The sequence below is a fragment of the Nothobranchius furzeri genome, chromosome 13 (genome assembly GCF_043380555.1).
Source record: "Nothobranchius furzeri strain GRZ-AD chromosome 13, NfurGRZ-RIMD1, whole genome shotgun sequence".
NCBI classification, from domain to species: domain Eukaryota; kingdom Metazoa; phylum Chordata; class Actinopteri; order Cyprinodontiformes; family Nothobranchiidae; genus Nothobranchius; species Nothobranchius furzeri.
The window spans coordinates 35,278,090-35,304,879 of record NC_091753.1 but is presented as its reverse complement, the minus strand read 5'-3'; the positions used below and the strand labels follow the sequence as shown (position 1 = coordinate 35,304,879).

The window sequence follows — 26,790 nt, the reverse complement described above, 5'->3', positions numbered from 1 at the left end:
AAAGAGCACCGACCACGGGACTGGAGAGAGCGTCGCCCTCTGGACTGGAAAGAGCGTCGACCTCTGGACTGGAGAGAGCGCCGACCTCTGGACTGGAGAGAGCGTCGACCTCTGGACTGGAGAGAGCGTCGACCTCTGGACTAGAGAGAGCGTCGACATCTGGACTGGAGAGAGCGTCGACCTCTGGACTGGAGAGAGCGTCGACCTCTGGACTGGAGAGAGCGTCGACCTCTGGACTAGAGAGAGCGTCGACATCTGGACTGGAGAGAGCGTCGACCTCTGGACTGGAGAGAGCGTCGACCTCTGGACTGGAGAGAGCGTCGACCTCTGGACTGGAGAGAGAGTCGACCTCTGGACTGGAAAGGGCGTCGACCTCTGGACACAAGGGAGTGTCGACATCTGGACACGAGGGGGCGTCGACCTCTGGACATGAAGGAGTGTCGACCTCTGGACACGAAGGAGTGTCGACCTCTGGACACGAAGGAGCGTCGACCTCTGGACTGGAGAGAGTGCCCACCTCTGGACTGGAGAGAGCGTCGACCTCTGGACTGGAGAGAGTGTCAACCTCTGGACTAGAGAGAGCGTTGACCTCTGGACTGGAGAGAGAGTCGACCTCTGGACTGGAAAGAGCGTCGACCTCTGGACTGGAGAGAGCGTCAACCTCTGGACTAGAGAGAGCGTTGACCTCTGGACTGGAGAGAGAGTCGACCTCTGGACTGGAAAGAGAGTCGACCTCTGGACTGGAAAGAGCGTCAACCTCTGGACTGGAGAGAGCGTCGACCTCTGGACTGGAAAGAGCGTCAACTTCTGGCCTGGGGGCGTCGACTTCTGGCCTGGGGGCATTGACTTCTGGCCTGGAGGCGTCGACTTCTGGTCCGGGGGCGTCGACTTCTGGCCTGGGGGCGTCGACTTCTGGCCTAGGGGAGTCGACTTCTGGCCTGGGGCGTCGACTTCTGGGCTGGGGGCATCGGCTTCCATCGACTTCTAGTCCGTCGGCTCCTGGACCGCCGGCTTCTGGACCGCCGGCTTCTGGACTGCCGGCTTTTGGACCACCGGCTTCTAGAGCGCCGGCTTCTGGACCGCCGGCTTTTGGACCGCCGGCTTCTAGAGCGCCGGCTTCTGGACCATCGGTTTCTGGAGTGGAGGAGGAGTTGCTTTAGACGAGACCGCTTGAACAGGCTGGACCGGACGCGGTGCGACCTCCGGGACCACCGTCGGAACTGGACGCAGTGCGACCTCCGGGACCACCGCTGGAACTGGCGCTGACTGGACTGGTGGCGCGGGACCTGGTGGAGCCAGTAACTGGAAAAGCAGGGAGGATAGATTGTCCAACTGGAACTCCTGGAGACTGGGGATCTTATGGAGTCGGTCCAGCTCAGCTTGGAGACCGGCGAGCTCTGTTGGATGGACTGCAAGCTCAGTCCTTTGGCCTGGAGACGAGAGAGCTGCCGACTGGACCAGAGGTGGGGCCGCTGGCTGGACAGAAACCCTCCCCTGTAGATACGGGGAGGACAGGGTGTCCAGCTGGAACTCCCGGAGGCTGACGAGCTGACGGATCCGGCCAAGCTCCGCCCGGAGACAGGTGCGATCTGTCAGCTGGGCTGTAGGTGTGGTTCCTCCGCCTGCAGACGACAGAGGCGCTGATTGGACCGGAGACGGGACAGCTGATCCAACTGGGGGCGGGTCCAAGCCAGTGCGCCGAGCCGGGGCAGCTGCGAGCTAGTGGCTCCGTCCGGGGACAAGGGGTGACCGTGGAGCCCAGCATCCTTCCAAACGCCATGGGCCAACTCCGGGGGAGCACACAGCCAGTCTGGTGCCCACATAGCAGGAGCGGTCCGTCTGCGCCTCGCCGTCCAACTCTCCTTCCAGCTCCGGGAGGGTGGAGAGGATCGCCGAAGCCCGGGCTCGTCGGCGGCATCTGCGGCGAGGCGATACCGGAGGAAGAGGAGCTTGCCGGTGGTCCGCAGTTAAAAACTGGGACAAGCACTCCCGAGGGAGAACCTCCCCACTGGATCCTTTACTGGTTGCCTCATTCTGTCACGACGCGCTGGTGAGTATAGCAGAGGTGAGGATCCAAACGCTGTGGAGGGATCAGGCAGGCAGACAAACTGGAAAACTTAAAAGGTTTTTAATGATCACAAGACACAGGACATGGAAATAATGAGGCAACAAGAGACACAGAACTGGAGGGGATTAAGTACAGGAGGGCTGGGAGCTTGGGTGATTGGGAAACGAGAGGCAGGTGGGAGCAATCAACAGAGACACAGGCTGAACCAAATGGGAAGACAGGACAGGGTGTGACAGCTACATCCGTCAGCTCGGCTCCCACCTCCGCGTTAGCTTTGGGTTAGCTTGTAGCTAGTTTGACCGGGTGTCATCAGTTGATCCCAGCCTTACAGCCCCACCCTCAGCTCCTCCTCTTTTCCCTTTTATGGAATTGTCTGGGCTTGACGGAACCTGTGACACGGTCAAAATGACGGTGGTGGCCACCTCCCATTTTAGCACAAAAACTTGTTATTGGAGCCTATAGAAACCCATTGTCCATATATTAATGTCGATGGGGTAGCTACATCAATCAAGAAATGATTGCCATCAGAACATCTGAGCATTATTGGACACCTCCCAGCGCAGCTCACTGTCAGCACATGCGTAACGTGGATGAGCTGAAGAGGCAGTTTGGAGCACGTCGGTCACCGACAGCAACAGAACCAGAGCGCATGTGGGAAGATTCCTCTCACTGAAGCAGTGTTTTCCAAACCATGTCTCTCAGAGAGACATGTCACTTGGAAAAGGTTCCCGGATTATGAAACTTTGGCTGAATAGCGCTTGTTCCTGTCTCCAATGTGGCGATGCTGCGATGCATCCAGGAGCCTGTCTGAGGCAAAAGTCCAGAATCTCATATCCTCTTCAGCTCTGAAAGCGCCTTTAGAGACATTTGCTAACGCACAAGCAGGTGACCTGTCATTTCAGGTCTTTATCATTTTTGTTTAGATTTTAAAAGATGACAATCTTTACATTTAGAATTAGCATACAGAAAAAAATTGATGCAGAAAAAGTATTTTTATTTATTAATTAAATATTCATTCATTATTTTACAAGCGCAGACAGCTGCGTCAGCTGGATGAAAGAGCCGCATACGGCTCTAGAGTCGCGGGTTGCCGACCCCGGTCTTAGCCAATAGCGATGGCAGATTTAAATTGAAATGCAGTGCAGAGTTTTTACCTGAAGAGGGCACAACACTGACCATTTTAAGCAGAATATTGAAATTTTAATGAAGAAGCACTCAAGTGCCAAATTGTTGACTACACATGTAGCATGATTAGACATTCGTTTATATAATCTTTCAGGAAGAAAAAGTTTATTTGAGGGTGACTTGCTCTTTAAATCATCCAGATGCAGTATTAGGATTAGTACCGGTACTTTTATCAAAAACCTGCCACATTCAGTCTGATACATCCGTCTTCTGCCCTGCATGATCTACAGGATGCAGTTTAATTTTTTTGTTTCTTAATTGCTGATTTATTATTATATTTTTACATAGTAATATAAAAAGAAGATTGTTGTATAATTGTTGAAAGAACACTAATCAATCATTAGTTCAGTTTTATAAACTAGACATTTTTATTATGATTAATTTACAATTTCTGGCTCGACAGGGTGAATTATGTGTAAAGCAAACAGGTCAACACAGAATAAAGAAAAGTTTCCATCATGAATGCATTGTGTACTTGCTATCAGTCATCTGAATGTGCAAACCATTTCTTCAATGTTTCTTCTCCAATTGTTGATTTACTATTCAGTCGTTTAACATGCTGGATCTCCTACAAGAGTCACATGTTGTTTTTAGTCATGAATATCTACTTAGATCACAAAATTGGCATTTTAATCTGTTATTTGCAGAAAGACTTGGAAACTTGAACAAACAGACCTTTTATTAGCTTCTGTAATTAGTCTTTAATTGATGATTCTGACTCTTGAAGCTTGAAGGGAACATTCAGCAGCAAAGCAACAAATGTTTACTTTAGCTGTCTGTGAGACGAGTCTGAATAATTACTTAGAAACTAGATCTTTGTGTTTTAATTATCTTTCCATCAGATTTACTTGAATTAATCTTGAATCTATGCATCTAAAATATTTCACACTTTGCAGATATTAATAAATGGAAAGAAAAGCAAACAAAACAATTAGCTTGTTTAATTAAATTTCCATTCAGTTGGAAAATAAAGTGAAGTTAATTAGTTCCTGCTGAAACCCAGTTTTATCTGTTGTCATCTAATGTTGTATCTAATTTACTGAAGGCGTGGAAGTGCAGATCTCCTCACTGGTTCTGAAACATCAAAGCAGTCTGCTGCTGCAGCACAAGCAGCTGTTGTCAGGTGCTGGGAGGTGGGATTTCATTTTCTGTCATGAGACTGAAAACAGAAAAGAGTGAGGGCTTATGATAGGATTGGGATCTGTGCATGAGAAATCAGGGTTTGAGATCTGCTCTCCAGAGAGCGAGAGATGCAGAGATGCCAAAATTAAATATGGCAGGAGAAGGGAGAATAAAGAAAATGGGCAGAGAGAAAAACGTGTTGGTGCCAGTGGTCTCTTTTTCTCTCTATTCTTGTGAGATCTGGAACTGATAAGTGGGAGGCCTCTGGTAACTGAACAGGAAGGATAGAGGGCCTGGCCCGAGAAATAAGGGAGGTCTGGTGAGAAAAGACAGATGGATGAGATCAACCAGGACAATAAAACTTAAAAGGTGAAAAGTTGTTTTCACTTTGGAGATGTAATAAAAGACTTGACCGAAGGTTTGTGTGTGTGTGTGTGTGTGTGTGTGTGTGTGTGTGTGTGTGCGTGCGTACGTGTGTGTGCGCGCGTGTGTGTGTGTGTGCATGCATGCGCGTGTGCACATGCATTTGCGTGTAAGGTGTGAGGTTAAATGGGTGGCAGGATGTCCCCAAATTGGTTACTTTGCTTCCTCCTTGGGTGAATGGGAAACATTTGTCAATACTAGCCATGCATGAAGTGAGTGCATGTAGTGTGTGTGTGTGTGTGTGTGTGTGTGTGTGTGTGTGTGTGGTAGATGGGAAATACTTGTCACTGATGGCTCTGCATTAGGAGTGTTGGGTCCCCAAAGAATTGGAAACTGAGCCCAAATGACAAAGTCACAGCAGGGGATTTTCAGCCTGATAACATCCTGCAGAGATCATTAGCTCAGGGGCGGCGCTTCAGTTGTTTGTTTGGGGGGGGGGGGGGGGGGGGGGGGGGTTGCAGCGGGCCCCCGGCCCAGCTCTGTTTTGTTCTCCAAGTGCATCAGCTGTTTGTGTTCATACAAAACACTTCCGTAAATCCACCTTCATTTATTTCTAAACAATTAATGACAAAATTTTCATAATACAATGAAAACCTTCATTAAAGTCCCATTTTAATCATCGTTTTTAGCTGTTTTAAATTGTTCTCAGTGGCTTTTAAACTATGATTGCTGTTTTTAGCCAAAATAACAGGACTTGTGCAGTTTTCTGGTACTTACAAGCAGAGTACCCGGGTTGGAATCCAGGCTGGGTAAGATTTCTTCAAATTTGTTTAGAATGTTAGATGGGGCTTGCTTGCAAACAAGTAAAACAGTAAATTTAGCTTTTATTCAAAATGTTCCATATTTTTGAGATTTTGTTTATTTTCCTTTTACTTAGCTATGTTCCACATTCCTAAATACCAAATGGCTCACCAAATTTAAGCTTATTTAGCATTAATTGTGGCTTAAATGACAAAAATGTCTTTGATTTTCAATATTTAGAGAAATTGCTTTATTGTTTGCATGTTTTTCGGAAGATAATTATCTCCTTAATCCTGCATTATGAGTTGTTGATAAACTAAATCCTCTTTTTAGGTACTTTTAATCCATAAAATTATTTTTATGTGGAAAAAACAAACAAATAGAACTCTTTTTTTTAATTATTCAACGACGGCCTGCCTTGTTACCCATACTGGTATGATTTTTACTTCTTTGAGCAGCACCAAACATGCCTGTTTCTTCTTTGTGTAATTATACAGCATTTCTAGACCAATTAAACCACATTTGAGTTCAGTAAGAAAAAAAACACAGAGTCGGTAAAATTCAGCATCGATGTTTTACTAGAAAAAACAAAATGGGAGAAAAGACATTAAGAAAGAAAGAAACAATGTTAAAGCCAGTGGTTTGACAGCGTGGCTGTCAACTTACTGCTGTCTACAACTCAAAATGTGTGTGGTGGAGATGAAAGGAAGAAATGAAAATCCTGTAGAAATGCAGTATTTCCAGTTTTTCCTCTTAAATGTCCACAGTGCTGCTGTACTAATGATAATCCCCTGGGCTAAGAGGAGCATTTGTTCAATTCATTCAGACTTCTGCACATTTGAAACTGACTGAAAAAGATTTAATGCAGAATTAAAGCAGGATGAGGTGAAACCAGTCAGCTACAGCATTAAATCACAAGTCAGAAGAAAACCAGCTGATTTTGTAGAAAGTTGACAATCTGCCTCCTGGCATTCACATACCATTGTCTTGTGCCACCCACCTAAACATCGCAGCAGTCTCAACCAACCCTTCCACGGTAACAAAACTTCCTGATGGCTGCAGCCTTCCAAGCTGGGCAACACCTTTATGAGTGGTTAGGAGTGAGAAGACCTATCACTGAAGACGTTTTGTTGTTAAAGTTGATTGGTGAATGTGTTAAGGAGGTATGCCAAGTTAGATTAATAATAAACTGCTTCAATGACCTCAGATTGTGAGATGAATAATGTCATCAGCCTAGAATCTTTTTTTGCTGAATTACAAGGATATTTTCACATGGATGGCTTACCAGGCTAATGTAATAACAGCTAATGAAACAAAGCTAATTTAACAAAGGGGTGCTAGAGCTATGAAGAACTTGGACCCAAACTTGGTATAAATTAACCATTTTTAATTTGAGTTTAGTATGTCTTTAAGTTATGTGGCTAGGTATTTGATGTAATCTGTCAGAGGACATTTTCTGTCGAAATATCTTTAAAAATAAAACATGCTCTTACAGTTAGCATTTCCAAGTCTGTGTGCATTTTGAAGTTCCCACGTTTCTACAGCTCTTCTTTCACCATTTAAACTCCCTCTTGCTGCTGGCTCAAAACTGCATGGCTGTGCACCTTCAATATTATAAATAACAGTAAATTCGATTTCAAATTCTGACACCTCGTCCTGCTGCTGTGAATCCATTGCTTAGTAGAGTCGGAAATGTTTTCCTCCGTGTGCATCACTTCCGGTTTCCAGCTAGAGGTACCGTTTTAAACCGGATTAGCTAGGTAAGCAGAGTTGCATCATTAATAACTCGTTTTATTTTCATATATCTTCCTTTTATTCAATGAAAATATTAAGTTTAGGCATATTACTATATAAGCACTTCAACATGTGTTTAAAATGAAAGATGGCCTTTAAAGGTGCATGAAGTAAGAATTACATCAGGTGGTCAAATTTGGGTACTGCAGTCCATGCATCAAAACCAATGAGTTCGATCTGAGCAGCTGTTGTCGTTTACGGATCCCCACAAAAAATCTTCTAGATGATAAGCAAAGACAAGTCATGCTCCGTAAATCGATAAGTAGATAAAATACACTTCCCTAATATCAAGTTGTTTACACCTGAAATGAGTAGCTGGAGATATTTTTTTGAGCTGACTACTTTTTTCTAATTCACAATTAGCATTGTTAGCTCAACGTTAGCCTCAAGCCTTCCTTACTCGATATTAAAGTAAAACAAAAATCGTTTTACTTTCTTGCTGCTGCTTTTCTTCTTTTAGTGGCTTAAATCTGTCCACAAAGATGCCAGCCGGTGTGTAACTACATATAACGGTACAGCAATGTTTACAGAACTGGTAACTTTGAGGGCTCACGTATGACTGGCTCTGGAACCAGGAAGTATGGAGGTGGGACAGATTATAAACAATGACTAATACCTGGAAACCACTCAGAAGGTTGAGTAGGAAATCTGCTTTAATGCAAATTGCAACATGGTTGAGACATTGGATTCTGATTTACTATAAAACTCTTCCTTATTGCACCTTTAAGGTCTCACGTTGTCCATTCATCTATGTTTTCCAGAGAACTGAATCAAATAATAAAGTCACTTGTCATTTGTTAGGGTGTATGCATGGATATTTCTGTTGTAAATGAGTCAAAAGGAAAAGGACAACAAAGATATGAATGGAGAGGTCCGAAAAGCAAACATCTCACTCACTTACAGTATCAGAGTGTAAAACAACACAATCCTGATGCAGGTATCCACTACCATGCGGTACTACCGCAGTAAGACAAATCCATTCATACACACAGTACTGGGAAAAAAGTGTTGGGTTGGGTTTCATGCCACCTTCATATATTTCAGATCAGATGAGAAATTTGACCTAAAAACCTAAGTGGTTGGAACACGCTTGACAGTAAATCAAGATTTTATGAAAACCGGTGACCGATATCCCACAGCGTTGTAGAAGAATTTGATCTCACTTTCCTTGACAAAATTTTCATAATTCAGTCATACTGGTGAGTTTTCTAGGGTGTATGGTCTGTTTAAGGTCAAATGTCACACAGGGAATGCTGATAGGATTTTTTAATGGAGAGCAGAATTCATAATTCCATCTGCTGCAAGTGGTAAAGAGCCTGAAGCAACCCTAAATCATCACACTACCACCACCTTGTTTGACTGTTATGATGTTCTTTATCTGAAATGAAGTGTTACTTTTACACCTGATGTAATGGAACACACACGCTGTTCAAAGTTCACCTTTTAGTCTCATCAGGCCACAAAATGCATTTTTTGAAAAACGTTGAAGGTTTCTTTTGGTCAGAAGAGGTTCAGGCTTTGTAAGGACAATGTTGCTGTGCCTTTCTTGTTGAACTCTGACCTTAACATGAACCAAGTGGGTTCTTGTTTGTTTTATTCTTGAATTTCATTAGAATAGGAATGCTGTGCTGTTTTTGAGATCTTACTGCATCTTCCCTTCCAAATGAATTTTTCCATCTCAGGTGCATTTGGTTTAGCTTTGCTCCTGAAGTTAATCGTTTTGTAAAATCAGCATTTTGTTTTCACTTAGGTTATCGTGTCTGATATTAAAATGTATTTGCTGATCTGAAACAATTAAGAGCAACAAAAATAATTTTGTTTTGTAGTTTCTGTAAGTAATTGGGCCAAAAAAGTTTAATCACTAGTATTATTATGAAGACAAAGCTTGTTTAATCTGAACACAACCATGATTTCAATCTGCAGCTGACACACACCTGACAAAAACACACAAAAGAATGAACAATTCACTTTGAAATGCTGCAACAAGTGTTACACTCCTGAAATGTCAGATCATTGTTTCCCAGACGGCACAACTCATCCTCACAAGAGACCAACTTGTTACACTTGTTTTGTCACAAACACTGGCACCTCGGCGTGTTGTTTCAGACCGCTTTAACACACACACACACACACGTACGCACGCACGCACGCATGCGCGCGCACACACACACACACACACACACACACACACACACACACACACACACACACACACACAGAGAGACTCGGGTAAAAATAGAAAGAAAAACAGTGAATGATGCTTGAGTGATGCCTCTGAGCTGACCCTGTGTATGCAACAATGTGTGTGTAAGCTTGATTGTGTGTCCGTGTGAGTGCCAGATGGACATTCAGTGTGGAGCTGGACACACAACAACTGTGGCATACTAATATTCTCAAGTATTTAAAAAAAGAAACAACAGCCATATAACAGAAGGTATGCCATGGCCTCTGACAATTAGTGATCAATGTTTTCTATAGCTCTCTATAGACGTATAGATATATATTTATATATATATATATATATAGATTCATTTGCATTATATATAGTATGTAGATTTATATAAAAAAGTTTTCATTTAATTACAAGTTGTGGCATTTTCTTTTTATATTCATTATTGCAATGAATTGTTATCTAAGAGGATTTTTATTTTTTAGAAAAAGGCTAGTGAGCTCTGTTTTGCTACAGTTATTTACAACTGTTCTACAAAGCAAGCTTTCTGATGTCACACCTCTCCTCTGCAGCCACCGGAAACATCAGGTTTTAGGATAACTGAGAAATGTAGCAGAAAAGCTTCAGAGTTAAGGTGAAGTCAAGAGCACACAGCATCTCAACCTAATGAGAGCCAGCAAAAAAAAACCACCACTTTTTACTCTATTAAAGGCAAACCTGCAAATAAATATTTAAATGTGTCATATTTCAGCTGCTAGAATGTCTAGGTTTTTAATTCATAAGGACCTGGACACTAAGGTCATGTACACACGTAGCCGGGCTTTGGTCAGACCAAATATCGTCTCCTGCTTCTCTAGGGGGGAAAAAAAACAGGTCGTTTTGAGCAAAAAATTGAGTGCATTGTGAAGCACATTCAAAAGCCTCTTAGAAAACAATGCCGCCAGTTTGCCTCAACCCTGAGCAGTCATCAGGGAAACATAGGTTGTTTATATATGGTCAGACCGTGGCAGTACAAAAATTATGCAGTGGTGGTATAAAGGTGGTATGGAGGCGATCTCTGCACTGCAGCGGCCTTCTGTTTATCTTTGACATTACTTGCTTTTTATTTCAATCACTTGCTTTTATTGCGATTGAAGCTACGCTTAAGTCTTTTTACATGCCACTCCTTAAAGTGTCTGTCCGCCACAGTCCCTGTTCAGCCTCTGGCGATCTGATCTCCAGCTCTAACTAGAAGCTCCTGGAGCTCTGCATCGCTCCAGTTCATCATCTCAGCTGGTTCCGTTTACAAAAACAAAATTTATTGCCGGTGTTTACTTTCATTTGCAATATACGAAACTGCATCTCTGCCATACTTTCATCTTGAAAATTACCAGGGATTTTACACTGATTTCCTGTCTAGACCTATGTTAACTGCGGTAATTGATGCATCCCAAAAGTGGCTTGAGGAAAAATAAAACCCGACCCTATCTTGAATAGTCAAGTGGTCACACAGAACGCACTGTGCCGCTGAGCGCTTCTTGGAAAGTCGTGCAAAAGTCACCACATCATGCTGGACTTGAGAACAGAAACCGGGAAGTGACTCTATTGTTTATACGTGATCAGACTTGCCGTCGTGTTTTGTGAGACTCTAATTAATTAAGAATGGGTAAGTACGCTATTTAATAGGATATTTTAAGATGAATTGTACTTAAGTTATCAAAACTGCGGCTGGGTTTGTGCCGGCGGCTGGGTTTGTGCCGTAAAGCCATTCCTCGTCATAATGTCTGTTGTAAAGTACTCCACAATGTTGTAAACCGCCATGTGTGCCCACTCCCATTAACTATAATGGCTTCTATTTAAAATGCTTCCAGCGTGCCCCAGGCTTTACGCTTATTTTCCGGCACGGTGTGTCTTCCAAAAAGGACTATATGCATGCCAAGTCTGGAGGAGGCAGTAGTTCCCCGAATCTTCTGTGACTTTGCTGTAAAACATCCCTTGGATGTGGAATAACTACGTGGTGAAAATAACGGTCATTAATGCCATTCTTCTCCTATGCTCTTCTACATAGAGCATTACACATGAGTGCAAACATAGGTTGCACATGTCATGTCAGAAAATGTTGTCACGGGAAGTGACGTTGCGAAACCTAAAACCTAGTTATTTACATCCACAAGCAAAGGCTGACAACGGAGAATTTGCAAATATAGTCAGACTTTTTAAAATAATAGTTTTTGATGCCATTTATCTTCGTTTTGTGGGATACCCAGCTACGCGTGCCCAGGACCTAAGATAACTCCTCTAGTTATTCTACAAACTTCTCTGAGGTCTCAGTGGTCTGGTGGAGAATTATTAGAAAATTGTCCACGTCTTTTCTTTATGAGAAGCTTAAAAAAATGTCATGACCAGTTTTTTTTTATTTATTTTTTAAGTTCTACTGTTTTGATGCTGATGAAGGACTCCTGTGTTTTGAGGTTATTTCTGTTTTGCTCTGATTAGATTGCATTGCTGACTAAGAAATCTTTCTCTACGTGTAGTACGAAAGTAGATATTTCAGTCCGTTTGTGGGAAAGTAGCAGGTTTGCACAGTCTTTTCGTTCAAGCGTTACAGTTTTCTGGTCTCCTAATGATTATAATATCTGGCACGTTGTCTTTGTAGGCAAGTAGAGATGATGATGATGATCCATGTTGAAGATGAGGAAAGCAAAGTTCGCCGTCTTCGTAAGGCCTCGTCAGAAGGGAGTGGGCGTGGCTTATAGGCCATTGTTGTCACATGAAGACAGAACAAGTCATTTGGTTGACTTTTCTCCCTTTTTTCACCATCTGATACCATCACCATGATACGTTTTCTGGTTGTCTTCTGGAATAATTATTCATGTTTTGAAGATCTGTGCTGGCTTTTATGTTGCCTCAATGGTGTTCTCTTCAAAAATAATAAAACTACTAATAAAAAAAAAACTTTAACGCTGCAGTGTGATGTTTAGTTGTCCATCGTTCTCCCAGTGTTCACTCTACAGCAGAAAAATGGATCAGCAGGTAGGTGGAATGAAGAGTTTTTGTTTTTATGAATTCAAGTGTGTAATCATAAAATGTCTCTGTATCTGAGTAGTTTCATTAGGGTTTTCTGTAACTATGTGTGTGGATATGGTTTTGTTTAGTTTCTGTCTGTGTTTCTTGTTGAAGTCTTTAAGGCACGGCAGGTGTTTTTGGTTTTTCAGGCCAGTCCGGAGGAGACCACTGCAAGGCCGGGGTGTCGGAGGGAGGCGTGGCCAGCATGCACAGCTTTGGGGCAGTCTGGAGTCAGGACGCGGCCATTCTCCCCCACACTTCCTGTGATGGACAGACGGGCCTTATTCCGCATGGCTTCAGAAAAAGATAGCTGCATGACAAGACAGAAGTAGGAAACAGAAGAAAAGACATGTTTAACTCCAGAAACATCTCAGAAACATGGAAACTCCATAGCAAATGCAACCATTCACTGCAAAACAGTGTTTCTAAACACATGCATGCACATGCATGTGCTTGAGCACACACGGAATGCCTGAGGGTGCAATCACACACAAACAAGGACAATCCTAAGAAAATATTACTTTTTTCAATCCTTATTAGTTGTTCATGAAAAAAAGTAACGCACACACACACACACACACACACACACACACACACACACACACACACACACACACACACACACACACACACACACACACACACACAACCACACAAAAAGAATAATACGATCAACCATTTTCAGACCTGGGTATTGTCTAAAATCAATTTTTGTACAAAAGTACCTTGAAAAATCTGCTGCTTCATAATGAATAATTATTTGGTTAAAATGTTTTAGTTTTCTTAAATGCAAAAATGTTGGTAGAAACAGAGAAAGTACCACAAAAAATAATCTGATTTAATTTTCTATAATTAATTTTTACAGGTGCTTAATCCACATTGTTAAGTGTTGATTAAAAATATTATTCCAAATTTGCATTAAATTTCCTATACATTTTACATATAATTTGATTAAAATGTTGTTTTCCTATTGGTGTACACTGAATTGGATTTGTGGTCTTCATTAGTTTGGGCTTTTAGAAACAGCAGGGGTTTTGCTTTGGCACCAGAACATTTATGGTTTCCCGAAAAGGTTATTAGAACATTACAGCTTGCTATTGATAAGAAAAAGAATCCTGCTTTTATATAGGGATAAATATAAAGTAAATATGTAGGAATTTGGTTTTAACATGTTTTTATGCATACTTTTTCTGTTTTATTATTAAAATCTGTACTAATATAAATGGAAACTTCTATATACTAAACATAAAATGACCTGGCAGCAAATTAAAAGAACTGCATCTGTTTTTTGTTTGTTTTACTGTGCTTCGTTATGTTACATTCATGTTGGCAAACACATTTTACAATTTCTAAATGCAATGCGACTAACAGTCCTCCACTGCGATGGTCATCACCAATATCATTTATTTACATCCTTGCGGATTTTGTGAATTTTTGCATTCTCATCTGTTTTTCTGAGAACCTTAAACCAGTAGAGGTGTGAATGCACCCTAAACTACACATTCAAATCATACAGTGTAACATCAACATACAGTGTTTTAAAAAGACAAAGCAGGCAAACGGTCAGCAAACACATATGACACGATTTGGGTTGTAGACATCTGCATTAGAGGAAACCATGCATTTCTGGGTTGTGGGTTTTAGTACGCTGACAGATTCAGTTGGGGATTTGAAAAAATAGGATTAGGAGTGTGAGGAAGCCGGGAAGACAAACGGAGAATGTGAAGGAGTGATTTTTGTTTGGAAGTTTCAGATTTATAGAGAGGGAGTGACTGAATATACTGCTCAGAGCTGGACGACACTTCACACGAACAGGCTGCTAGGTGATGTTACTGCTGCTGTTGGGACAAAAATGTACTTACAAGTGGGGCAAAAAAAGAATTTAGTCAGCCACCAATTGTGCTAGTTCTCCCACTTAAAGAGGTGAGAGAGGCCTGTAATTTTCATTATAATAAGTATATCTTATCTATGAGAGACAAAATGAGAAAAAATATCCCAAAAATCACATTGTCTGATTTTTCAGTAATTATGCAAATTATGGTGGAAAATAAGTATCTGGTACAAACAAGCTCCCACAGACATGTAACTTCTTCTGTAAGAGGTTTCTATGTCCTCCACTCGTGACCTATATTAATGGCACCTGCTGGAACTCGATATCAGTGAAGAAGACACCTGCCCACAACCTCCAACAGTCACATTCCAAACTCTGCCATGATCAAAACCAAAGAGCTGTCAAAATACACCAGAAACAAAATTGTAGACCTGCACAATCTGCAATAGGTAAGCAGCTTGGTGTGAAGAAATCAACGGTGGGAGCAATTATCAGAAAGTAAAAGACATACAAGACCACGGGTAATCTCCCTCCATCGGGGGCTCCAAGCAAGATCTCACCCTATGGGGTCAAAATGATCACAAGAACAGTGAGCAACAATCCCAGAACACCATGGGGGACCTAGTGAATGACATGCAGAGAGCCGGGGCCAAAGTTCCAAAGGTTTAGCCTAGAGAACTAGACCAAATTAATGCTTTGCAAAGTTTGTATATATTCAGTTTATATATTCACATATATAGTCTGGCTTGCCAGGCCACCAAAGGCTACCATCAGCAACGCACTACACCACCAGGGACTCAAATCCTGCAGTGCCAGACATGTACCCCTACTTATGAAGTACACATGCAAGCCCATCTGAAGTTTGCTAGAGCATTTGGATGACCAAGAAGAGAATTGGGAGAATGTCATTTGGTCAGATGAAGCCAAAATAGAACTTTTTGGTAAAAACTCAACTCGTTGCATTTGGAGGAGAAAGAATGCTGAGTTGCATCCAATGACCACCCAGTGACCACCATATCAACTGTGAAGCATGGGGGTGGAAACATCATGCTTTGGGGCTGCAAAGGAACCAGAATGACTGATCTGTGTAAAGGAAAGAATGAATGGGGCCATGTATCGTCAAATTTTGAATGAAAACCTCTTTTCATCAGCAAGAGCCTTGAAGTTGAAACGTGGCTGGGTCTTTCAGCGTGACAATGATCCCAAACACACCACCCAGGTAATGAAGAAGTGGCTTCGTAAGAAGCTTTTCTAGGTCCTCGAGTGACCAAGCCAGTCTCCAGGTCTTCACCCCATAGAAAATCTGCAGGAGTTGAAAGTCAGTGTTGCCCAGCGACAGCCCCAATACATCACTGCTCTAGAGGAGATCTGCATGAAGGAATGGGCCAAAATACCAGCAACAGTGTGTGAAAACCTTGTGGAAACTTACAGAAAACGTCTGACCTCTGTCATTTCCAACAAAGAGAAATGAAGTATTGAGATGGAATTTCGTTATCCACTAAAATTTCCCACCATAATTTGCAAATAAATTCTTTAAAAAATCAGACAATGTGATTTTCTGTGTGGGACCAAAGTGGGGGAACTTGCTCAACTGGAGGCTGACTAAATACTTTTTTGCCCCTCTGTATTTCTGCTCAGCATAACGTGTTCATGATAAACCTTTGGATTTGGATGCTTTTTAGGGAGTCCCATAAAAAAGGTTCTGGCCATCCAGAAAAAAAAGTAAGATTTTTTCCCCTGAAAGAATAATGTTCATGAGGTTTGATTTAAAAAATGATGGAGAGTATATTAGCTAATATCTTTTCAATGTGTAATTTTACTTAAATAAAACGAGGACATTTTCTTTTACTTATTGCCTTGTTATGAAATAAAGAAGAAACACAGATTTCCTTTTATGAATTGTAAATGCTTTGGATAGTATTTTAGCTCCTTTGATTATAGATATAAGGTAAGATTGGCTAAATGTGTATCTCAGGCAAACGTTAAACATCATTTAAAATGAGCCATTAGTGTAACAGCTAGATTTATTTTTCTACCTCAGTGAAAAGGACCTCTCTCAATGGTTTGTTTCACTGAGTAATAAAACAAACTGTGTCTTTTACCTCACTCGACTTTAATTGCTCAGGTTAACCAATAGACGTGTGTTTTAATGCTTATTTAGCATTAACATCACTAAGTAGCTGTTCTTTATGAAGTGTTTGCTTCATCAGCTATTCCTCTGCATTAACACTAAGTGAGTAGGTGGGCTGTTTTAAAGATTTCAGGGCTGGAATAAATCAAAAGCGCCTGTTTAGACCTTTTACAGCAGGGCTGCACAACTCCACTTTATGGATGACACAATAAAGAAACAATACATGAGTTCAAAATCGGGGCTCTAAAGGTGCTTTTCATACCCGCATGTATCTTTAGGACTTGGAATTCAGACTGAACGTGTGACACACATATAGCTGTGCTTAAATCAGGGTGGATTCATGATCATAAACATCACCATTGTTACAGTTAGGGCAGAAATAGGTTATAGATGATGGATGACGACAATATAGAATATAAATTAATGTGCCACAAAGAAATCAGTAAGTATCTAAATTGATTAATAATTATATCTTAAAGTGGTGACTTGTTTTTTTTTGTCACTTTTTAAAAGTGTCAGATCAGCAAACAGATGTCAATATCAGACAAATATAACCTGAATAAATACAAAAGTAGTTCTCACAATTTGCTTCTATTAACTATGCATAAAAATTAATCCAAACCAAATTGGGTATATGTGAAAATGTGTTGACCTCTAAACCTTTTCATGCGGGTAAACACGCTTAAGCCTGATTTGTACTTCTCCATCAGCTCCACGAGGGACAGACGCACACGCACTGACAGACGTTTTGCTCTGGTGACTAAAGTCGTCATTTGCATGTTTTTACTGTGTGGGCATCGGAACAAGGCCCCGCATCATGAAAACAAACATCTCAGCTCTAAAGCTGATCTTCATCTGCATACGTCACACGTCACGTGATCAGGAAGCAGAAAATCCATGTGTTAGGAGATCGTTTTGGGCCGCTGCTTTAAAAAAAGTGAGGGACGAACCGGAAAAGCTTCTGACGATCACAACTCGACAATGGATTATGAAAGAACAGAATAACACTCAAAACGCGCAGATTCATCTTTATGTGAGAGGTGAGTCTCCACTTTGATTTAGTTGTTTTGGCGTCGACATCGTCCTAGCACGCAACATTCTGTGACTCTTAAAAAAACAGTAAAAACGGTGAGAAACGCTGGCAGCGAAGAGCTTTACCGATCAGGAAATGGCTGGCTGAGAATGAGTTAACACCAGTCACTGTTTTCTAGGTCAAAAGGCCTTTTGTTGTCTATGACTTTAAATGGTGAATATCTTTTTGGGACTCTGGTAGTTTGTCCGAAAGATGAATTGGTAGCAGCCGGCTGTTTCTCCTTCGCTGGTATTATTGAGCGGAGATCTGCTCACACCAGTGGTGCTCTGTTGCTAAATATGAGAGTGTGTGATAAATGGAGGACCCAGGTAAATGCGGAAGTGTGGCAGTTCGGTGAGACCAACAACCGGATGGTGCAGTAATGGTTTTGGAACGAGTCTTGTTATTGGCTGTTTTTAGACAAACATGAGAAAACACTTTATTCTTATTTTTTTAGTATCTCTACAACATATTTATTGCTTTATTATGCTAGAGCGTTGTTAAGAGGCAAAAAAAAATGTTTTAAGCTAGCTTTTTTTCAGATTTGTCATTGCAGCGTTAACCTATGTTGCCTGACACTGGAGGTTGGAGGCATCGGTGGTGCTGGTGTACGACAACCTCGCTTCTGTCAGTGCACCCCAGGGCAGCTGTGGCTATGCTGTAGCTCATCACCACCAGCATCTAAATGTGTGTGTGTGAATGACTGGATGTGCTGTGAAGCGCCTTTTTTGGGAGGGGGGGGGGGGGGGGGTAGAACCCTTGAAGTCTATTTACTATTTACCATTTTAATCCATCGTTTTGTCTCTTTAGTCCAAATGAATATTTCCTCAAATCTCAAGAATCATCGTCTTCTTGTTGTTTTTTGGTCAGTAGAGGCCTTTGGCTTCAGCATTTAGAAACAGGTATTATATTTACTCAGGTTATATTTGTCTGAGGAGAGAAGGAATCTGTAAGAAGGAACATACAGTATTTTGCACACCACTGAGAATGTCATTTAAGCTGGAGTAAATTATTTTCTATCTTCTCCCTTTAAAACTCAAACAGTAAAAAAAAATTACTAAAATGAGCACTAAGGAGATTTCTGTGCTGCAGAAGATTTGCTATAGCCATCCAAAGCAAACTCTCAGTCTGAATTAAAGGAAGTGGGTTCACAGTAAACTGGCCCTAACAAGCACACGGCGCTGCTCGTCTTTTCCTCCACAACGGTGCCAGCGAGAATGCAGAGGTCAAGACATAAAAATAAATGAACAGCTGAGGAAAGCTGAGCATCAAATTATCCTCATAATTATTTTTTTTCTTTGTGGGAAGTCAGTCACATCATGAGTTTTTAAAATATATGCTAGTCAGAAGCAAATCTGCAACAACTGCTGTCCAAGCAGCTGCTAATTAATTTGTAGCTGGAAGCAGAGAGAAACTTTAACGAGGAACACCTCAGTAACAAGGTTTTGCTCTCAGGATGAAGAAATACCAAAATAAACTCTAGTCTTACAGCAGCTTAACAGAAAAAGGTGAATCAAGTTATAAATGACGCAGTTTCTTTCCAATATTAACGTAGTTACATAATTATATTTACAATGATGCTATTTTAATATATGAGCTACCATTTTGTTACCTTACAGTTAATAAATGAATAAATGTATGACTTTTGAAAGGTCCTTTCCGTTTTAAAGAGACTTTCAAAGTTTTTCAGAAAATGACAACAGATGAATGAATTACTTCACATTTTTTTGCAGCCCTGGAGTTGTGCATCCCTGCTTCATCACTATGTTAATAGCATTTGACTAAGATAACAATGCAGGGGTCTTTTAGATTCATTAGACAAGAGCATCACCATCACTGTCATCCTCCTCATCCTCATCATCATCATCATCATCATCATCATCATCATCATCATCATCATCCTTTGCAGCCAAAGACAATGGAACCAAGTTTTAGTTACACAAATCTAAATAAAAACTAAAATTTTAAGTCACAAATCCAAGAAATTATTTTGCTGATAAAGAAAAAATAAATAAATAAACAAACAACAAAAAAGTTGCACATTGGTTCCACAATGCTTGACCACATCCTCATCATCACATGTAAAAAAACAAACAAAAATAAAACGTGGAGCTGCTGCGACAGCCTCAACGGTACAAACGCTACAGCACCACCACCATGATCAACACCACCATTACCCCCACCTAAACATGGGAGCCTCTAAATCCTACCCCTATATCTTGACCCCCTCGGAGCCGTACACGTTGTACCCCTCCCTATAAGTGGCTAGATTCTGGGTGCTGGGGGAGGGGCTGGGACAGTGGGGGGGGCTAAGGTCCACCTTCATGCGCTTTGCTTCGGCCCGTGACTTGTAGCAGAACTCGACCAGGGCCACCAGCATGGCCAGGCCCAGGCCGCCCACGAGGATGTAGAAGACCCCCGCCACGTTGGACAGGCTCAGAGCCTGAGACGACTTGTCCTAGAGGAAAGCGAGGGATGGTGGAGGATGGGCGGAGTGTCGGTGGATGTGAGAAAGGCAATGGCCAAATGAAAGAAGTGGGTGAATAGAGGTGAAAAAGGCAAAGAAAGATGGAAAAGTGATAGGTAGAGAGAGCATTATCATGATAGAAGGCCAAGTGTAAAAGTGCAATGAGGAATGGAAAGGCAGGAAAAAGAGAGAGAATAACAAACAGGAAGTTAGACACTGGGAAATGGAGATCAAAGAACAAAACAAGAGAAAATCTTTCTATCCTACACAGTGACAGGCTGTTATTATCATCAAATCACTGCAAAGTACTTCTATATACTAAAAAAATACTACAAGTTGCACTACTGCCAGCACAACACTATAACACACAACACATCTGTGTAACATCTGGGTGTGGTATGTTTTAGTCAGTGACAACTTTTTGTTCCAGTGTAACGGAAAAGTAAAGGCTCTTGTGAGAATTTAGACATCTTTTGTACGTTCTTGCTGTGTTTGTCTTCAAATTCCATTTTTAGTTCTTTTTTTTTTAAACACAGATACGATGTGTAGATACGATCCTCAGCCTCCCTGGAAAGGTCTACGCCAAGGTACTGGAGAGGAGGGTCCGATCGATAGTTGAATCTCAGATAGAGGAGGAGCAATGTGGTTTTCGTCCTGGCCGTGGAACTGTGGACCAGCTCTATACCCTTGCAAGGGTGATGGAGGGGGCATGGGAGTTTGCCCAACCAATCCACATGTGCTTTGTGGATTTGGAGAAGGCTTATGACCGTGTCCCCAGGGGCACCCTGTGGGGGACGCTCCAGGAGTATGGGGTGGGTGGCTTTCTGTTAAGGGCCATTCAGTCCCTTTACCAGAGGAGCGTGAGTTTGGTCCGCATAGCCGGTAGTAAGTCGGACCTGTTACCGGTGAGGGTTGGACTCCGCCAGGGCTGCCCTTTGTCACCGGTTCTGTTCATCACTTTTATGGACAGAATTTCTAGACGCAGCCGTGGTGTGGAGTGTGTCGAGTTTGGTGGCAGGAGAATCTCGTCTCTGCTTTTTGCGGATGATGTGGTCCTCCTAGCTTCATCCAGCTCTGACCTTCAGCTCTTGCTGGGTAGGTTCGCGGCCGAATGTGAAGCGGCTGGGATGAGGATCAGCACCTCCAAATCTGAGACCATGGTTCTCGACCGGAAAAGGGTTTAAGTATCTCGGGGTCTTGTTCACGAGTGAGGGTAGGAGGGATCGGGAGATCGACAGGCGGATTGGTTCGGCGTCTGCAGTGATGCGGACGCTGAGCCGATCTGTCGTGGGGAAGAGGGAGCTGAGCCAGAAGGCCAGGCTCTCGATTTATCGGTCGATCTACGTCCCAATCCTCACCTATGGTGATGAGCTTTGGGTAATGACCGAAAGAACGAGATTGCGGATACAAGCGGTCGAAATGAGTTTCCTCCGTAGGGTGGCCGGGCTCAGCCTTAGAGATAGGGTGAGGAGCTCGGACATTCGGGAGGGACTCGGAGTAGAACCGCTGCTCCTCCGGATCGAAAGGAGCCAGTTGAGGTGGTTTGGGCATCTGGTCAGGATGCCTCCTGGACGCCTCCCCGGGGAGGTGTTTCGGGCATGTCCTGCCGGCAGAAGGCCCCCGGGTCGACCCAGGACACGTTGGAGAGGTTACATCTCCAATCTGGTCCGGGAACGCCTTGGGGTCCTGCCGGAGGAGCTGGTGGACAAGGCCGGGGAGAGGACGGCCTGGAGCTCCCTAGTTGGGATGCTGCCCCCGCGACCCGGACCCGGATAAGCGGAGGAAGACGAAGACGAGGACGAAGACACAGATACGGTTTTTCTTTACCTTGCTGACATTTTCGTTTGCAGCTGCAAACATCTTCAGAGCTGACGCTGATGGTAGCATCACTTCCTTCTCTGTTTGTCCGCGGGCAGCAGAGGACATTGTCGTCCTCTGTTGCCCGTTCTCCCCTCTCCGATGATGCAGTCCCATGCGCGATCCAATGAGTAAACTCCATCGTCTCTGTTCATGGTCCCACATCCATGTCTCCTTATCTCTATTGCTTCTTTTATCCATCTTTTGTATTTCTGTTGTTCGGTGTTTATGATCCTTGTGTTGTCCCGTCCATTATATGGTTTTCTCTTGTGCAGTGATCTGTTACGGCCGATTTCTTTATTGTGCTTTCTGCTTCTTCTTTTGCTGCTCTTGTGTGTTTTCGACATGCCTCTTTCTCGCACTCCTTTCTATGTTCTATTGTTCGTGTGTTGAGTTGGCGTCCGGTTTCTCCTATGTATGTTTTATTGCAGAGTTTGCATGGGATTTCGTAAACGACTCCACATTTAAGTCCAGCTGATATCTTGTCTTTTGGGTGCACTAGTCTGTTTCTAACTGTTGTGTATGGTTTTGTTGGTGTGTTTATGTTGTGTTTTATCATTGTTGCTCTTATTTCTTCTGTTATGCCTCTGATGTATGGTAAGGTTATCACTGGTTTTGGTTCTTGTCTTTCTGGGTTTCTGGGTTTCTGGTTCTTTGCTTTGGTTGTTCTTTTCTTTCTGTTGTTGTTTGTTGTTTTCCTTTGTTTATTGCCCATGTTGGGTATCTACAGGTCTTTAAAGCGTGTTGTATGTGTTTGTCCTCTTGTTTACGTCTCTTTCTTCTGTTATCATGTTTGCTCGGTGATATAATGTTCTGATTACTGACATTTTATGTATGGTGGGGTGTTCTGATGTCCATAGTGCGAGAATGAAACAAGTCGAAGACACACAAGACCAGCAAAAGAAGAAGCAGAAAGCACAATAAAGAAATCGGCCGTAACAGATCACTGCACAAGAGAAAACCTGGGACAACACAAGGATCATAAACACCGAACAACAGAAATACAAAAGATGGATAAAAGAAGCTATAGAGATAAGGAGACATGGATGTGGGACCATGGACAGAGACGATGGAGTTTACTCATTGGATCGCGCATGGGACTGCATCATCGGAGAGGGGAAAGCGGGCAGCAGCGGGCGACAATGTCCTCTGCTGCCCGCGGATAAATGGAGTAGGAAGTGACGCCACCATCAGCGTCAGCTCTGAAGATGTTTGCAGCTGCAAACGAAACATCAGCAAGGTAAAGAAAAACCTTATCTGTGTTTTAAAAAAGAACCAAAAAATAGAATTTAGACTATTTTTAATTGGAATACTTTTTGTAAATGTTGTTTTTAATTCAGGATGTGATCTATTAATGAGTACAAAATCCTCAGTGGCTATGCTGACAGTTAAAAAATATAAGTCTATTCACAGGTTTAGTGGATTAAAGAATACATAACATAACTGTCATTTGGTTTAACTATCCTATTTGCATGTGCAGTCAGCTGCTTATGTTTTCATTTAACTTGCATTTAAGTTAATTATTTTGTTCACAAATTCACACATTTTCTGCGCACATGGTGACATATGCCACAGCTTCCTACATGTAATTCCATCTATAATCAACCTTACTCTTTGTGGACTGTGCATTCATCAAAATGACCGCATTAGTTTATCCAAATAACATTCCTCTGCTACAGAAAGGAGGAAATTATTTACAAGTATATTAAGAATATAATGTTAAATAAATGAAAAATATAGCTAAATAGGAAAGCAAGAGCCAGTAGTTACATATTTTAACTAGCTAGTACTTAAAACAGTGTTTTTCCCATCTACTGCATGTGTTCAATGACATTTAAAGCTGGGGTGCATAGTTTAACTTGTTAGAAGTAACCTAAAAAATGCTTACATTTGACTACATTTGACTATCTGATCTAGAGCCCTGCACTAAAGCCCTAGGCCCTCGGGTCGGCCCGGCCTGACGGCCCTCGGACACGGGCCGGGCGCCTTTATTTTTAATCAAATTCATAAAAAAAATGAAACACTTAAACCAGGGGTCGGCAACCTGTTCCCATCAAAGAGCCATTATTACCTGTTTCCCACAGTAAAGAAAACACTGGCTGCCACAGCAGCCGCGGCGTTGTGGGCGGGGCCTACCCTCAGACAGCAGAGAGCTGCTTTAACCAATCACAACAGGTGACAGCAGCCAGTACCGGTCGCTCGTGTATGTCAAAGTTATCCTTCATAAGACGATAATCAATAAAACGATTTATATAAAGTGGATCCAGAAGTTGTAGCCCGTCTCTGCCTACAATATTTTGATATTTTTCACCCTGTTGGTGGTTTTACTGAGCAGGTGCCACTTTTGTCATACGTTTCTTTTTAAAACATGTTTAGACTGTTCAGAATACAAATCCAGGCTCTGTCACGTTTGATTGTTGTAATTAAACTTTGTAGGTGGGGAAGGTCAGAAAAGGATCAGATCAATTTGTTTTTCCCTCATTTACAGTGAGAGATAACGGTGCAGTGCGCCTAGCTCTGGTGTTAATCAAGTTTAATTATATCTCTTTGCAACAATTTTCAAAAGAAAACAGAACAGTTAAAAGCAGGGCTTGTGCTGTGTTGACCGGATAGTTCCCATATTTGACCGTTTATTTTGAAGGAGAAAGAATAGAAAGAATTACACCGACGCAAGCAGACAAACTGACATTTTATTCTACGCAAATCGCAGATGTAGCTAAATCACCCAAGAAAAGATTCCCATCTGAACATCTGAGCTGGACACTGCTCAGCGCAGCTCGCTGTCAGTGCGTACTACATAAGGTACACAGTGAGCTGAAGATGTGGAGAGGGGCTTGGAGCGCGTCTCAGAACCAGAGCGCATGCGGGAAGATTCCTCCGACTGAATTCAGTCGGAGGAATCTTCCCGCTGATCTGAATCTGATGCGGCTCTCTGTGTTTGTAAAATAATGAATGGATATTTAAATAAAATGCTTTATATTTTACTGAATTAATTTTATATCTGTAAGTCAATTCTATGTAAAGATTGTCTGTGTAAACCTGAACAGGCCCAACCCGGTCTTACTGTGAGACCGGGTTGACGCGTCACGCTTGTGCGTAATCATAGGCGCTTTCTGAGCTGAAGAGGATGTGAGATTCTGGGACTCTCCTCAGACGGCTCCTGGATGCATTGCCACATTGGAGACAGGAACAAGCGCTATTCAGCCAAAGTTTCATAATCAGGGAACATTTTCTAAGTGACAAGGCTCTCTGAGAGACAGGGTTTGGAAAACACTAGCTTCAGTGGGAGGAACCTTCACGCATGCGCTCTGGTTCTGTGACGCGCTCCAAGCCAATCTCCACAACTTCAGCTCGCTGTGCACATATGTGCTGAGCAGTGTCCAGCTCAGATGTTCAGATGTGAATCTTTTCTTGAGCGATTTAGCTACATCTGCGATGTGGGTAGAATAAAATGTCAGTTCGTCTGCTTGCGTCGGGGTAATTCTTTCTATTCTTTCTCCGTCAACATAAACGGTCAAATACGGGAACTATCCGGTCCAAACAACACAAGCCCTGCTTTTGACTGTTTTGTTTTCTTTTGAAAATTGTTGGAAAGAGATAAAATTTAACTTGATTACCACCAGAGCCAGTGCGCCGTTATCTCCGTAACGGTAAATGAGGGAAAAACAAATTGATCGGATCCTGCACGTCTTTTAACACATTGGTCAGGATTGACGCACTTTGTTTTCATTTAGTTGGTTGAAAAAAAGTCGGGCTCAGGCTCAGGTCGGGCCAGAGAATCCTGAAAACCTTTTCGGACCGGGTCGGGCTGGGGCTCCACCCCCTCGGGCCGGGCCGGACACGGGCTCAGATTTTAGGCCCGTGCAGGGCTTTAATCTGATCCTGTTCTATGCTATAAAGTAGAGCATTTTTCGTGATTTATATTTCCTCCAAGTCCTTCCTCTGGCCAGATAATTTACGCGAGCCTAGAGTATTGATCAATAGGAGGATCTTTTGTGATGTCAGTGTTCATGCTTTTTGCAGTGCATCACGGTAGTGTGTGGCAAGAAACAACGCATTTTGACTATAATTTAATTGTTTTGCATGTTTGAGGAGGATTTCGCAAAGTGGATGGACTATTCTTGCTGTTGATAATTTGGCTCGTGGGAGGCTTGATAAAAAGTTTTATTGGAATTTCATCCGTAAACAACTGTGAAGTACGAAAGAGATGATGAGAAGCGAACCGGACTCTCCGAAAAATCCTGGACTCCTGCAGCAACTAGCAGTTTGTGAGGCTCATTTTGTTCACGGTAAGTTTTTGTGACCACGTATTTGTTAATCAGAGAAGATGCATTTAAATACATTCATCTTCATGTATTTTTAAATCCACGGAGTCATGTTGTTTTGCGTTCTGATTCAGGTGTCTCAATCCCCGATCACTAAAATAACAAAAAAATAAATAAATAAGGACACAGATTAATGAAGACTTAAGCCTGAGTCATGCTTCTGCACCTGCATCAGTGCATACGGGCTTTTACTAACCTTTTACTAACCTTAAATACAGATTTTAAGCTTCTGTCCAAACCTCCTCTTGTCTTTAGACATTGAAGTATTTATTTATCAGGGATTCTGTTCATAAACTCTTTTAAAAGTGTACGGCGCAAATTGATAGCAGTTTGTTTTTGCCGCTCAGCCACTGGCGCATGCACACAAAGATGAAAAAAGATGTCAACAAAGATCCTCCTATAGAAATGACCAACAGAATTGTGTATCCACAAGAGGGAACTGTCGATCAATGAGAATGTGCTGCAGTTCCCAGCATTCACTACGGGGGATGCAGACGCCTCAGTCAGCTTAGCACACCAACCTAGCTTGGATGCTAACTCGACCTGCATTGTGAGTCTG

General features: G+C 42.4%; 1 protein-coding gene across 5 annotated transcripts in view; it reads right to left on the bottom strand.

Annotated features, from left to right (window-relative positions):
- Positions 1–6,099: 6,099 nt before the first annotated feature.
- The window catches only part of gria4a (glutamate receptor, ionotropic, AMPA 4a), a 195,887-nt gene continuing 175,196 nt past the window's right edge, over positions 6,100–26,790 (bottom strand). For 2 of the 5 annotated variants that reach the window (XM_015951696.3, XM_015951695.3), the window contains exons 17-18: positions 19,903–20,040; positions 6,100–12,858 (exon numbers count right to left, since the gene is read on the bottom strand). In XM_015951696.3, the coding sequence (XP_015807182.1) occupies positions 12,694–12,858; positions 19,903–20,040 (303 nt within the window). In that variant the 3' untranslated portion in view covers positions 6,100–12,693. Of the gene's footprint in view, positions 12,859–19,792; positions 20,041–26,790 lie in introns of all 5 variants that reach the window. The other 3 variants (XM_015951698.3, XM_015951697.3, XM_054742742.2) reach the window with 2 other exon arrangements.